Source organism: Schistocerca cancellata, chromosome 6 (genome assembly GCF_023864275.1).
Source record: "Schistocerca cancellata isolate TAMUIC-IGC-003103 chromosome 6, iqSchCanc2.1, whole genome shotgun sequence".
Classification (NCBI taxonomy): Eukaryota; Metazoa; Arthropoda; class Insecta; order Orthoptera; family Acrididae; genus Schistocerca; species Schistocerca cancellata.
Genome location: NC_064631.1, coordinates 452949579 through 452963043, shown reverse-complemented (window position 1 = coordinate 452963043; position 13465 = coordinate 452949579). Strand labels below are relative to the sequence as shown.

At 40.5% G+C, this 13465-nt stretch overlaps 1 protein-coding gene across 1 annotated transcript in view; it reads left to right on the top strand.

Annotated features, from left to right (window-relative positions):
* Positions 1 to 13465, top strand: part of LOC126190938 (uncharacterized) — a 101849-nt gene that overhangs the window by 12273 nt on the left and 76111 nt on the right. Inside the window, exons 3-4 of the mRNA XM_049931581.1 lie at positions 6969 to 7213; positions 7694 to 7799. Of these exons, the coding sequence (XP_049787538.1) occupies positions 6969 to 7213; positions 7694 to 7799 (351 nt within the window). The remainder of the gene's footprint in view (positions 1 to 6968; positions 7214 to 7693; positions 7800 to 13465) is intronic.

The window sequence follows — 13465 nt, the reverse complement described above, 5'->3', positions numbered from 1 at the left end:
TTCGATGGATTACTCCTACTACCCTTCTTAAACACTGGTGCGACCTGCACAATTTTCCAATCTGTAGGTACAGATCTATCGGTGAGCGAGCGGTTGTATATGATTGCTAAGTAGGGAGCTATTGTATCAGCGTAATCTGAAAGGAACCTAATCGGTATACAATCTGGACCTGAAGACTTGCCCGTACCAAGCGATTTGAGTTGCTTCGCAACCCCTAAGATATCTACTTCTAAGAAACTCATGGTGGCAGCTGTTCGTGTTTCAAATTCTGGAATATTCCATTCGTCTTCCCTGGTGAAGGAATTTCGGAAAACTGCGTTCAGTAACTCCGCTTTAGCGGCACAGTCGTCGGTAACAGTACCATCGGCACTGCGCAGCGAAGGTATTGACTGAGTCTTGCCGCTTGTGTACTTTACATATGACCAGAATGTCTTCAGATTTTCTACCAAATTTCGAGACAGTGTTTCATTGTGGAACCTATTAAAGGCATCTCGCATTGAAGTCCGTGCCAAATTTCGCGCGTCTGTAAATTTTAGCCAATCTTCGGGATTTCGCGTTCTTCTGAACTTTGCATGCTTTCTCCGTTGCCTCTGCAACAGCGTTCGGACCTGTTTTGTGTACCAAGGGGGATCAGTTCCATCTCTTACCAATTTATGAGGTATGAATCTCTCAATTGCTGTTGCCACTATATCTTTGAATTTGTGCCACATCTCGTCTACATTTGCATAGTCGGTTTGGAAGGAATGTAGATTGTCTCTTAGGAAGGCTCCTAGTGACACTTTATCTGCTTTTTTAAATAAAATAATTTTTCGTTTGTTTCCGGTGGATTTGGAAGAAATGGTATTGAGCCTAGCTACAACGACCTTGTGATCACTAATCCCTGTATCAGTCATGATGCTCTCTATCAGCTCTGGATTGTTTGTGGCTAAGAGGTCAAGTGTGTTTTCGCAACCATTTACAATTCGCGTGGGTTCGTGGACTAACTGCTCGAAATAATTTTCGGAGAAAGCATTTAGGACAATCTCGGAAGATGTTTTCTGCCTACCACCGGTTTTGAACAAGTATTTTTGCCAACATATCGCACATATGGCACAACACAGCCATCATCTGACATTTGCTGGTATCATCAGAGAGTCAGATACCAGGCATGCAAATGCACTTTGCAATGCACTTTTCTGAACAGCAATGGCAGTCGGACATAGGCACACCCAATTGCCAATTGTCATCCCTGCACCTCTTTATAACAAATTGGAAGACAGGATGAAAGCTTCTGGCAGATACAGGATGTGATTTATGTATTTACCAGTGGACCCTGTTGCATAAGTATTGGGCACAGACTGTGTTCAACATCTCTGCACCAACAATTCGACCATAGTGACCTGCTGCATGCAACATCTGGAAATGGATTTGAGATTATTCCATGCTTTTGCTTGGAACTTTACTATGGTAGATGTGACTGAACCAGTCATCAGATCTGACTTCCTGGCACTTTGTCATCTGCTGCCAGACATTGCCAATGCACGTCTTGTTGATGCATCATCAGCCTAGCTGCTGCTGGGTTTCAATGCAGCCTAGTGAGGCACAGCACCAAACTTATCCATTTGGCAAGCAGCAGATATGCTGAGCTGCTGGCACAGTTTCCAGGTATTATATGACCTTCAGGTGCCCTGAAAGAGGTATGTCATGGCACTGCAGGCCCATCAAATTTAAAGTAGACCAAGACTCCTTGCCCCCAACCATATGCTATTGCCAAGGCAGAATTCAATGCTATGTTGAAGAAAGGTATCATTTGCCTTTCTAGAAGTCCATGGTCATTGCCTATTATTTAATGTCTAAAAAGTGGTGCCCATGCAGAGATTACTGTGCTCTTAACACTAGAATGGTGCCAGATCATTATCCGTACCCCTGTTGAGAAACTATAATTATGCCCTATTTGACACAACTACATTTAGTGTGCTAGACTGTGCCAAGGCCTACACACAAATTCCTGTGGCTGATAAGGACATACTGGAGATGGCCACAACTACACCATTTTGGTCTCTTTGAGAGTCTGTTCATGATGTTCAGTTTATGTAATGCTGCACAGACTTGGCAGAGATTTATAGCTGCTGTGCTACAAAGTTTCTCATTTTACTGTATGTACTTGATGACATCCTTGTCTTTTCAGCCATGGCAGAGCAACACCAACAACATTTAGTTGAAATCTTTAAACATGTGGGCCAATATGGGGTTGTATCAAATACTACCAAGTGTTTTTGGCCAACTTGAGATTACTTTTTTAGGTCATCTTATCTCTCCAGCAGGGTCATTACTATTTTCTAAAATGGCAGAGGTAATCTTAAGGATTTCACAGCCAGAAACCACAGAAGAACTGTGGTGCTTTTTAGGAATACTGAATTTTTGCCACAGTCATCTACCCCCTTCATCTGAACTTCAAGAACCATTAACCACAGCAATGTCTAGTCCTAAAATTAAGGAGAAAACACCAATCCAGTGGATGGGTGCTATGAGTTCTGATTTTGAGGCAGCTAAACGAAGTATAGTGAATGTGGCACTCCTTGCACACACTGCATTAGAAGTACCTCCCATTCTGGTGGTGGATGCAAGCCAAACTGCAGTTGTTGCAGCATTGCTATGGCACATAGATGGTGCATGGCATCCACTTGCATTTTATTTGCACAAGCTCTCTTTGTTACAACAAAAAATGGAGAGCGTATGATTGCAAACTTCTTGTTGTGTATGAAGCTGTTAAATATTTTCGTACACAGTTGGAGGCAGAGAGTTTATGATTTTCACTGACCACAAACCATTCATCTACGTCTTCTGTTAGAATAATGATAAATGCTCACCATGGCCATACATCATTTGGAATTGGTCACTCAATTGAGCACTGACATACACCACACATCAGGAACTGATAATATAGTAGCCGACTCCCTATCCCATGTAAACAGCATAACAAATGCAATAGATTTTGCTCAACTCGATAAAGCATAAGAGCTAGACCAGGAGCTTTAGGACCTTCCGAAAGATGCCACTCTAACCTTCAGCTGAAACCAATTGGCATTCCTGCCACAAATATAAAGCTTTATGGTGAAGTCTCAATTGGGAACTCTTGTCTGTGCCTACCTTCCTCATTCTGCACACATGCTTTTGAGAGCCTTCACAACTTATGCCACCCTGGCATCAGATCTACAGTTCAGCTGATGGCTAGCTTTTCATATGGCCTGACCTGGTGATGGATTGTCAAGTGTAGACTCCTGCACGTCTTCAGTGTCAACATAGTAAGGTATCTCATCATGTACATGTATCTGTGGAAAATTTCCCTGACACAACTGCAAGATTTGCACATGTCAGTATTGATGTACTAGGACCACTGCTTCTGCCAAATGGTCAATGATACTCATTAACAGGAATCAACCACTTCACCCATTGGCCTGAAACCATATCAACCAACAATATTTCATCAGAAACACTAGATTCCACCTTCATTTCACACTGTATTTCAAGCTTCGGTTGTCTGCTATGCATCACAACAGACCATGGCCACAATTTCAAGCTGAATTGTTTGCCCAGCTGAGCAAGTTCTGTGATACTCTACATCACAAGATTACAAGCTTTCACCAAACAAGTAAGGGCATGTTAGAATTCTGACGCTGTTCATTAAAAGCTGTACTCGTGTGTCACAATTCAGATTGGACAGCAGCTTTACCATCAGTCTTGCTTGGTCTGTAAATCACTTACAAACCCAACCTGGACTCCATCAGTTGAGCTTGTTTATGGCAAATTGCTGTGACTCTCTAGCAAGTTTATTGATCCAAGTGCATTCAAGATGTATGACACCAATCAAGCAGATTTCTTTTGTCACGCGAGGGAAGGGGATGACTCAAATCCAGCATCATCAAGCATGGAGGTGTGGACCTTCACACACCTATGTCCACCATGAGTTACGGTCATGCATACAAGTTATGATATGCACAGATGGAGAAAACCAGCTCTGACACCTTCATTCACAGGCCCTCATCATGTCATTAGTAGGGATGAAAGAACCACAGAGATTTTGATGACTGGAAAACCAAGTGCTTTTGCAGTCAACAGGATTAAGCCAGCATTAATGTTAACTGAGGTATTAAAATGCCTGCATAATGTAATCAGCTGTAGCCAGTACCTCAGGTACAGAAACCTCCACTGGAAGTAGAAACTCAACCAAAGTGCTGGACACATTCTGGATGGCACATACACTTCCTATTGCAGTTCACAGACAACACTCCACTTTCACTGTGTGAGCTAGTGTATCAGCATACATTGGCAAGAATCGTCAACAAGCTGTCAGCTGGTTTGGCCTTCATATCTGTCAAGCGAGTTCACACACTGGCTGCCAGGAACACTGTTATTATTCTCTCTGGTGAAGTGTGATGCTCTGTGACTGTTGATTCCTGATGTATAACTTCAGTTAGTTACTGTTCAAACTTGGATGATTCAGTTTACTTCTGTACCAATTGTGTCTACCCTTGATACAGTTCATTTCAGATTACTGCTCAGCATGACTATTAAATAAATCTGTACAAGCCTTTCTGTGGTTTGTTCTAAATAAATGTTTTGATAGTAAACTGGGAATGATATTTCATGTCTGTGTCTGGATGAATTTATGAACACTTATAATATTCAGTTCAGAAGACTACAACAGACTTTTTCCTGTTCCATTCATGTATGGACTGTGGGAAGAAAGATTGTCCAAATGCCTTTGTGCATGCTGTAATTACTGTAATCTTGTCCTCATGATCCCTTTGGGAGTGATATGTAGGGGGTAGTAGTACATTTCCAGAGTTATAATTTAAAACCAGTTCTTTAAACTTTCTAAGTACACTTTCTTGGGATAGTTTACATCTGTCTTCAAGTATCTTCCAGTTTAATTCTTTCAACATCTCTGTCAACCTCTCCCCTGGATCTAACAAACCTGTAACCATTCATGCTGCCCTTCTCTGTATATGTTCAATGTCTCTCACTAGTCCTATCTAGTACAGGTCTCACACACTTGGGCAATATTTTAGGATGAGTCACACAAGTGATTTGTAAGCAGTCTCTTTTGCAGACTGATTCCATTTCCCTTGTATCCTACCAATAAACTGAAGCCTCCTACCTGCTTTACCCATGACTGATCCTGTGTGATTGTTACATTTCATAGCCCTGCAGCATTCCACTCAGGTCTTTGTACGTGTTTACCACTTCCAGCTGTGACTCACTGGTGTTATAATCATAGGATACTAGCTTTTTGTTTTGTGAAGTGCACAATGTTTTACATTTTTGAACGTTTAAAGCAAGTTGTCAATCTTTGCACCACTTTGAAATCTTATCAACATCTGACTGAATATTTGTTCAACAATAGAAAATCCAATATGGAATGTGACAATATTACGTAAAGGATAGTTGCTACTCAACACATCATGGAGATGAAAGGGAAAGCCTGAAGAATAACATTTAAAATAATTATGGTGATGGAAAATCCAGCATGATATGATGAAATGTAAATATTTATATGGGGATGTATCATTATTCAGCAAACAGAGAATGCAGTGAGCAGTAGGCAGGCATGTAGATAAGGATGATCTTTTGAATGATGTAATTCTTCAGATACCCCCCCCCCCCCCCTCTCTCTCTCTCTTCAGTATTTCCATGCTACAGCCTGAGTAAGGCCACAGTGGCAGGAAATTGTGTGTGTGTGTGTGTGTGTGTGTGTGTGTGTGTGTGTGTGTGTGTGTGTGTGTGATGAGAGAGAGGGGTGAGGCAGCAGAGGGGGAAGAATAGTGAGCTGTAAGTGTGTTTGATCTCCCTGAGAAGAACTTTCAGCTTTAGACTATCTTTTAAATAGGAAACACTTCCAAATATTCTGAAAAATTGTATTTATTTGATCACAGACCAGTGTTTGGTTTCTTAGCCCATCATCACACAGAATGTGATGTTGGCCTAAGAGGCAGAAAGCTGATCCATGGTGAAATAAATATAATTTTGCAGAATTTTGTTCACATTATAATTATATTGTTGTGTGTGGTAATCTGCTGTTCTCTGCATTCTTTGATGAGTTAACAACATCCCAATATTGCTTCCCATTGTAATTCGTTTACGTTTTTCTTTAATTCCCTTGTGGGCCTCTATGCCCATCCTTTTGCCTGTTTGTGTTTCCATCCTGGAGGACTCATTAATCTTTCATTGCCACCTACTTTCATTAGACCAACAGTTGTGTCCCAGCTTCATTAATAATTGTTCATCTTCTGCCAGTGGACTGTTCCTCTCTGCTTTCTGTTGGTGTCATTTATTTTTTCACTGCATGCCTAACCTGACATCTTTCTCCTTCCATACTTGATTTTGTACACAAACCTCTCTTTTAACAGTGTAAGACCAGGACTCATTTACATACAACAAAAATAGAAGTGCTTCCAACACTGTGAAATGTCAGTAGAAATTTGTCTCAGTCAAATGATACATGAAGAAAGCTGTATGTACTACCTGACATAATCCTTTGCTTTCTGTTAGCTGAATAGGAAGTAAACCACTGGCTCATTGTACCTTGAAGGCCATAAACCTTAAGTTTATCTAAAAGACTGTTGTGATTTACAGAGTCAAATGCCTTAAACAGATCAAAAAATTCCCAGTAGGTATTCCCATAGCATGGAAACTAATCCATGGATCTGGAGACTACTCAAATCATTGTATGTACAGTGCCTACTAAATGCTACAGCAATTGGTAAGGAAGTTTAAAAATATCCTCCATAACCGGCAGTTTAATTTACATACAGTTACATTTATCAACAAGTACATTTTGTCAGCGTAACACTTGTGTGAGAAAATTATTTATATTATGATATTATATTAGTTCATTATCATAATACTGAAATTTACCCGAAATGCTCCAAATAAAAAATTTAACATTCAAAAAACAACATTTTATATATTTTATTTTTATTTCACAGAACATGACTGAAGTGTCCAACTTGGTGAGGCTCCTTGTGGAATCACGTGCATCTGGTGCCAGAGGTGTTCTACTGCTCCTCTCTCCAAATGACCTACAATTATTAATGCAAAGTGTTGGACAAGCCCTGGGACATGGAACACTTAGACGAGAAGACCTCTTTTGGCTTGTTGTTAATGTTGATGGAGAAGCACAACACATTCTAGAACAATACAGAAATTTTCTTAGTGGAGTCCTGACATTTGGGTAGATTCCTTTCCACATTCTTTAAATTATTTTATTTAGTAAATTTTATATACTGCTATAGTATTACTTAATAATCATATGAAGGAATATGTACTATGACCTTTTCCTACTACCTACCTATTAATTTAATGACATCAGTAATGTAGCCTTTAAATTTAATACAACTACGTGCCTGCTAAACATGAGAAGGCATGAATCATTTCATTTTTTTTCTGATAGTATCTGGTAGAAAAAGAAAAGAACATATTGCACTACAGTTCTTGTTGCAACAAAATTTGCTGTATTTGAGATGAGAGTATCAGCCAGCATTATCTGCACAGATTCTACACATGGTATAATGAATATTTCACCATGCTGTTGCCATAGCTCATTTTTTTTATGTCTTGTGTTGGACTCTCCTTTTCTATTTCCCAAAAATGAGTGGGATTCATGTGCTAAAGTGTTACCCACTTCTACTCTGATTTTTCTTCTTCTTTTCAGTCCACAGAAGAGACCAGTAAGAGAATTTCTGCAGCATTTGTGGCAACTGCAACTAGGAAGTAGAAGATCTGAAAAGAATCCATGGCTCCATAAATATTATCAGAAGGTAATTTTTGGTAGCCTGTACTAGCAGCTATTACTGAAAGCCATACATGGGGTTATTAAAATAATGGAAATGCCTGTGTCTAAGCACAGCATTTTTGTGAGCTAGAAACAATGATAATTTAATTTCTCAAAAGTGTGTTCTTTTCTGCAATGGAGGAGGGCAATGGAGTGAAATCTACGCAAATTGAATGGCATTTTTTTATTATTTTTAATATGCAGATCATTTTCACGAGAACTAACTAGAATTTGAACATACCATAGATTTACAAATAAGATACATTTTCTTTGCAAAAATGTAGCCCCACCATGACTGACTGATTTTTTTATCTTAACCTACAATGAACTTTGATAAATGTATCCCAACCACGTACTGGTACGTACTCATAAATGAATCTGTGGAGTAGAAGGAGTGTCAAGTAGCAATGATTTATATTTGTTTTTAAAACCTTTTATCTTTCAGCACTTTTACTTTACAAGGGAAGTGATTAAATAAATTTATAGGCATGTACTTTGTTTTTTTCTATTCAAGAGTAAGGTTAACTTGTTGTTATTGTTGTGATCTTCAGACCAAAGACTGGTTTGATGCAGCTCTCAATGCTATTCTGTGCTGTGCAAGCCTCTTCATCCTTGAATATTGATAACTGCTGCAAACTACATCCATTTGAACCTACATACTATATTCATCCCTTCTTCTCCCTCTTCTGTTTTTACTCCCCACACTTCCCTCTGCTACCAAACTGACTATCCCTTCATACTTCAGGATGTGTCCAATCAACAGTCCCTTCATTTAGTCTATCTGTACCATGAATTGCTTTATTTCCTAATTTGATTCAGTACCTCTACATTAGTTACTCAATATACCCATATAATCTTTAGCATTCTTCTATAGCACCACAATTCAAAAGCTTCTATTCACTTCGTATGTGAACTGTTTACATCCTCATTTCACTTCTGTAGAAGGCTACACTCCAGACAAATATCTTCATAAAAACTTCCTGGCATTTAAATATTAGAAGCTAACAAATTCCACCTTTTCAGAAATGCTTTTTGTCCTATTGCCTATCTGCATTTTATGCTCTCTCTACTTCAGCCCTCATTAATTTTAGTGTCTCATTTCTTAACCTAATTCTTTCACCACCTGGTTTAATTTGACTACATTCCATTACCCTTGTTTCACTTTTATTGATGTTCTCCATAACATATATGTAATCTGTAGAAAGCTGAGTAGCTTGCAAGGTAATAAGTCATTCACTGAATATAAATGACTTTATTGATCCAAAATGACACAAAGTGCCATATGCCATCATCAGATAATCCTGGTACTGAAGGTAAACAGTGGACCTGATAGCTACATAATATTAACATAACCAACATGAATAGTCTGTATGCTGTCAGACTGTTGAAGGCATGGAGGCAGCACTAGCAAATACAACACTAACTCGCATATCGAAACCCAGTGTTCCTAACGGACTTATCACTGATGCCAGCCAGGTAGCAGTGGGCATGACCTTGCAGCGAAAAATACACAGATCTTTGGAACTCCTGTAACTTTATCTAGCCACCTTAGAGATGTGTGCACTAGATGTAGCGCTGTAGGTAGGGAGCTGTTTGCTATGTACCAGGCTGTCAAACATTTCCATCCCATTTTGGAGACCACCAATCATTTGCTCCTATTTTACAGTGAACAACTGAACTTTTTTTATTAGTGTGAATGCTGCCATGCTGAATTTATGGCCCAGTTTACTACATATGTGCACTACACTGAGGGCCACTACAACACTGTGGCAGACTGCCTTTCCAGGAATATAACCAGTGTAGCAATGGCGGACTGGCCTAAAATTTCAGGGAACCAGCTGATGGATGCATTTATACATCAGTTTGTCCATGATGGCACATCTTCATCATTTCAGTTGACCCTTCTGCCAGTGGATGGATCTGGAAATGATATGTGGTGTAACTGCAGTGGCAGCTGTCTAAGACCTTTAATCCTACAGAAATATTGCCATGAGTCTTTAATGCCATTCCCAACTTGTCTCACCCTAGCATCAGAACCACAGCAAAACTTGTGTCAAATAAGGTGGTCTGGATTGATGTTAAAAAAGACAGCTGCATGTGGGCACATTCCTGTGTCTTGTGCCAGAAAAACAAAGTTTCATGGAATGTGCACACAACTATTCAGGATTTTCGTCTCCCTGACAGCATGTTTTACACACATCTATTTGGATCTCACTGGCCCATTACCCTGTATGATGGTCACCGTTACCTACTTACTATTGTTGATTGTTATACCAGATGGCCAGAGGCCGTACCACCTGCAGATATCATGGCTGAATCCATTGCGAAGGCATTTGTGGCCACCTATTTTTCTTCTCATAGAATTTCTCTTACAATCCCCAAGGACCACAGCCATCAGTTTCAGGGTTGTCTGTTCAGGGGTCTACTTAACCTTTGTGAAATTCAAGCCAATAATGGCATGGTGGAGTGCATACACTGCTCTGTGAAATCTATTTGCATGTGCCATAAAGAAGGTCATTTGATTCATTGCCAAGGGCTGTCCTAAACATACGGATGACCATAAAGTATGATTTGTATTGCTTGCCGGTGCAGCTGGTATTCAGCGAACAGCTGCATGTGCCTAGAAACTTTATCACACCAACACTGCCTATAGCTCAGCTGTCCTGTGATCAAGCCGGTTCGTTACAAAAACTTGAGTTGCTCATACATGAGCTTCAGCCACATAATCCACAGCACCAACAACGGTGTCAGCCTTTCAGCTTCAAATATTTGAAAATCACAATGGATGTTTGGCAGTATGATGACACTATATGTCAGCCTCTTACTCCTTCATATTCCACGCCTTTGCAGTAATATCGAGATGAATGGACACCATCATCATCCACAAAGATGGCACATATGAAATTGTGTTCATTGAGAGACTTAAACCTCCTTTTCTTGTCAGTTTGGCAAACTAGTGTGAGAGCAGTTCTCTGACAGTGGCATCAACACAACAACAACACGCAGTGTCCAAGGAATAGAAAAGCAACTGGAATCACTCAACAGAGGAAAGTCCACTGGACCTGACGGGATACCAATTCGATTCTACACAGAGTACGCGAAAGAACTTGCCCCCCTTCTAACAGCCGTGTACCGCAAGTTTCTAGAGGAACGGAAGGTTCCAAATGATTGGAAAAGAGCACAGGTAGTCCCAGTCTTCAAGAAGGGTCGTCGAGCAGATGCGCAAAACTGTAGACCTATATCTCTGATGTCGATCTGTTGTAGATTTTTAGAACATGTTTTTTGCTCAAGTATCATGTCGTTTTTGGAGACTCAGAATCTACTATGTAGGAATCAACATGGATTCCAGAAACAGCGATCGTGTGAGACCCAACTCGCTTTATTTGTTCATGAGACCCAGAAAATATTAGATACAGGCTCCCAGGTAGATGCTATTTTTCTTGACTTCCGGAAGGCATTCGATACAGGTCCCTACTGTCGCCTGATAAACAAAGTAAGAGCCTACGGAATATCAGACCAGCTGTGTGGCTGGATTGAAGAGTTTTTAGCAAACAGAACACAGCATGTTGTTATCAATGGAGAGACATCTACAGACGTTAAAGTAACCTCTGGCGTGCCACAGGGGAGTGTTATGGGACCATTGCTTTTCACAATATATATAAATGACCTAGTAGATAGTGTCGGAAGTTCCATGCGGCTTTACGCGGATGATGCTGTAGTATACAGAGAAGTTGCAGCATTAGAAAATTGTAGCAAAATGCAGGAAGATCTGCAGCGCATAGGCACTTGGTGCAGGGAGTGGCAACTGACCCTTAACATAGACAAATGTAATGTATTGCGAATACATAGAAAGAAGGATCCTTTATTGTATGTTTATATGATAGCGGAACAAACACTGGTAGCAGTTACTTCTGTAAAATATCTGGGAGTATGCGTGCGGAACGATTTGAAGTGGAGTGATCATATAAAATTAATTGTTGGTAAGGAGGGTACCAGGTTGAGATTCATTGGGAGAGTCCTTAGAAAATGTAGTCCATCAACAAAGGAGGTGGCTTACAAAACACTCGTTTGACCTATACTTGAGTATTGCTCATCAGTGTGGGATCCGTACCAGATCGGGTTGACGGAGGAGATAGAGAAGATCCAAAGATGAGCGACGCGTTTCGTCACAGGGTTATTTGGTAACCGTGATAGCGTTACGGAGATGTTTAACAAACTCAAATGGCAGACTCTGCAAGAGAGGCGCTCTGCATCGCGGTGTAGCTTGCTCGCCAGGTTTTGAGAGGGTGCGTTTCTGGATGAGGTATCGAATATATTGCTTCCCCCTGCTTATACCTCCCGAGGAGATCACGAATGTAAAATTAGGGAGATCAGAGCGTGCACGGAGGCTTTCAGACAGTCGTTCTTCCCGCGAACCATACGCGACTGGAACAGGAAAGGGAGGTAATGACAGTGGCACGTAAAGTGCCCTCCGCCACACACCGTTGAGTGGCTTGCGGAGTATAAATGTAGATGTAGATCAAGATGTAGATGCAGCAGCCACACCTCCCTCTGCTCTACATCTGGCATGACCCATGAAGGGACAGTAATACTTACCTAGTCCCCACCCTCTCCCCCTGCCCCTCATACTTCTCCTGTAATAACTTTTTCTGGCAGACTGATCACACGCAACTACCTGGATGTTCCCAGCATCCAGGCTATCATGTGGACTGACAGCAGTGGGGAAATGTCGCCCAGCTAACCAAGATTTCTGCTAGTATTTCTGCACTGTCTACCCTTCACTCATTCTAAAATAGCCTAGCCATGCCCCCCTCCAGCCGCCTGCCACAGGCACATGTTGGTCACCTCCCTCAAAAATCCAAGGGGATTTTTCTGGAAACTTTTTTACAGAAGGGGAAAAGCTGCGATATTCCTCCCTCAGGTCAAACTGACCCAAGAATAACTTTTTAACTATACAAAACTGTATCCAATTTTAACTGCAAATGCCAGTAGGGAGTAAATGGACTGGCATTATAAATGAAAGAATCCCGAGGTTTCTGAAGGTAATAGCCAAGGATTGTGTGGACATATTAGGTGGGCTCTTATCTTTTACAACTTACATGATCCTTAACAAGGATTACAGATTCCTTGATGGCTGTGCCACAATTCACACCACTCCAAGCTTAGCCTTATGAATTTATTGATGAAATTCAGAAGCTCCTCTGATGCGCACACTAATGAAACTTGAACATTTTCCATTATCTCTGTCCAGTTTTAGAATGGATAATCTGGCAAAAATTTCTTCACTTGTCATTGCTGATGAAACTGAATATTGCACTACATTATGAATGGTAAAACATACATATTTGAGTTGCACACATCCATTCTGTGAGATACAGCAGTTGCAGTGGTAGTATAATGTTGTTGATGAGAACAATGTAGCTGTGTTTGTGGATGCTTTCTGCACATTTTTTTTTATTGAAAAAAAAAGGCATTGTCTCAAAGATTAACAATGTTTTCAGTCTTGTTTGTGCCCATTGACAATTCGTGCTTAGCCTGCTGGACATTGAATTGTTAACTTTACTGCATCCATTATTTACATTCCACAAAGTACTTTCCAGTACCGTATTTAAATAAACCCCTGACACACAGTGCGTTTAATTCAGATGTTAA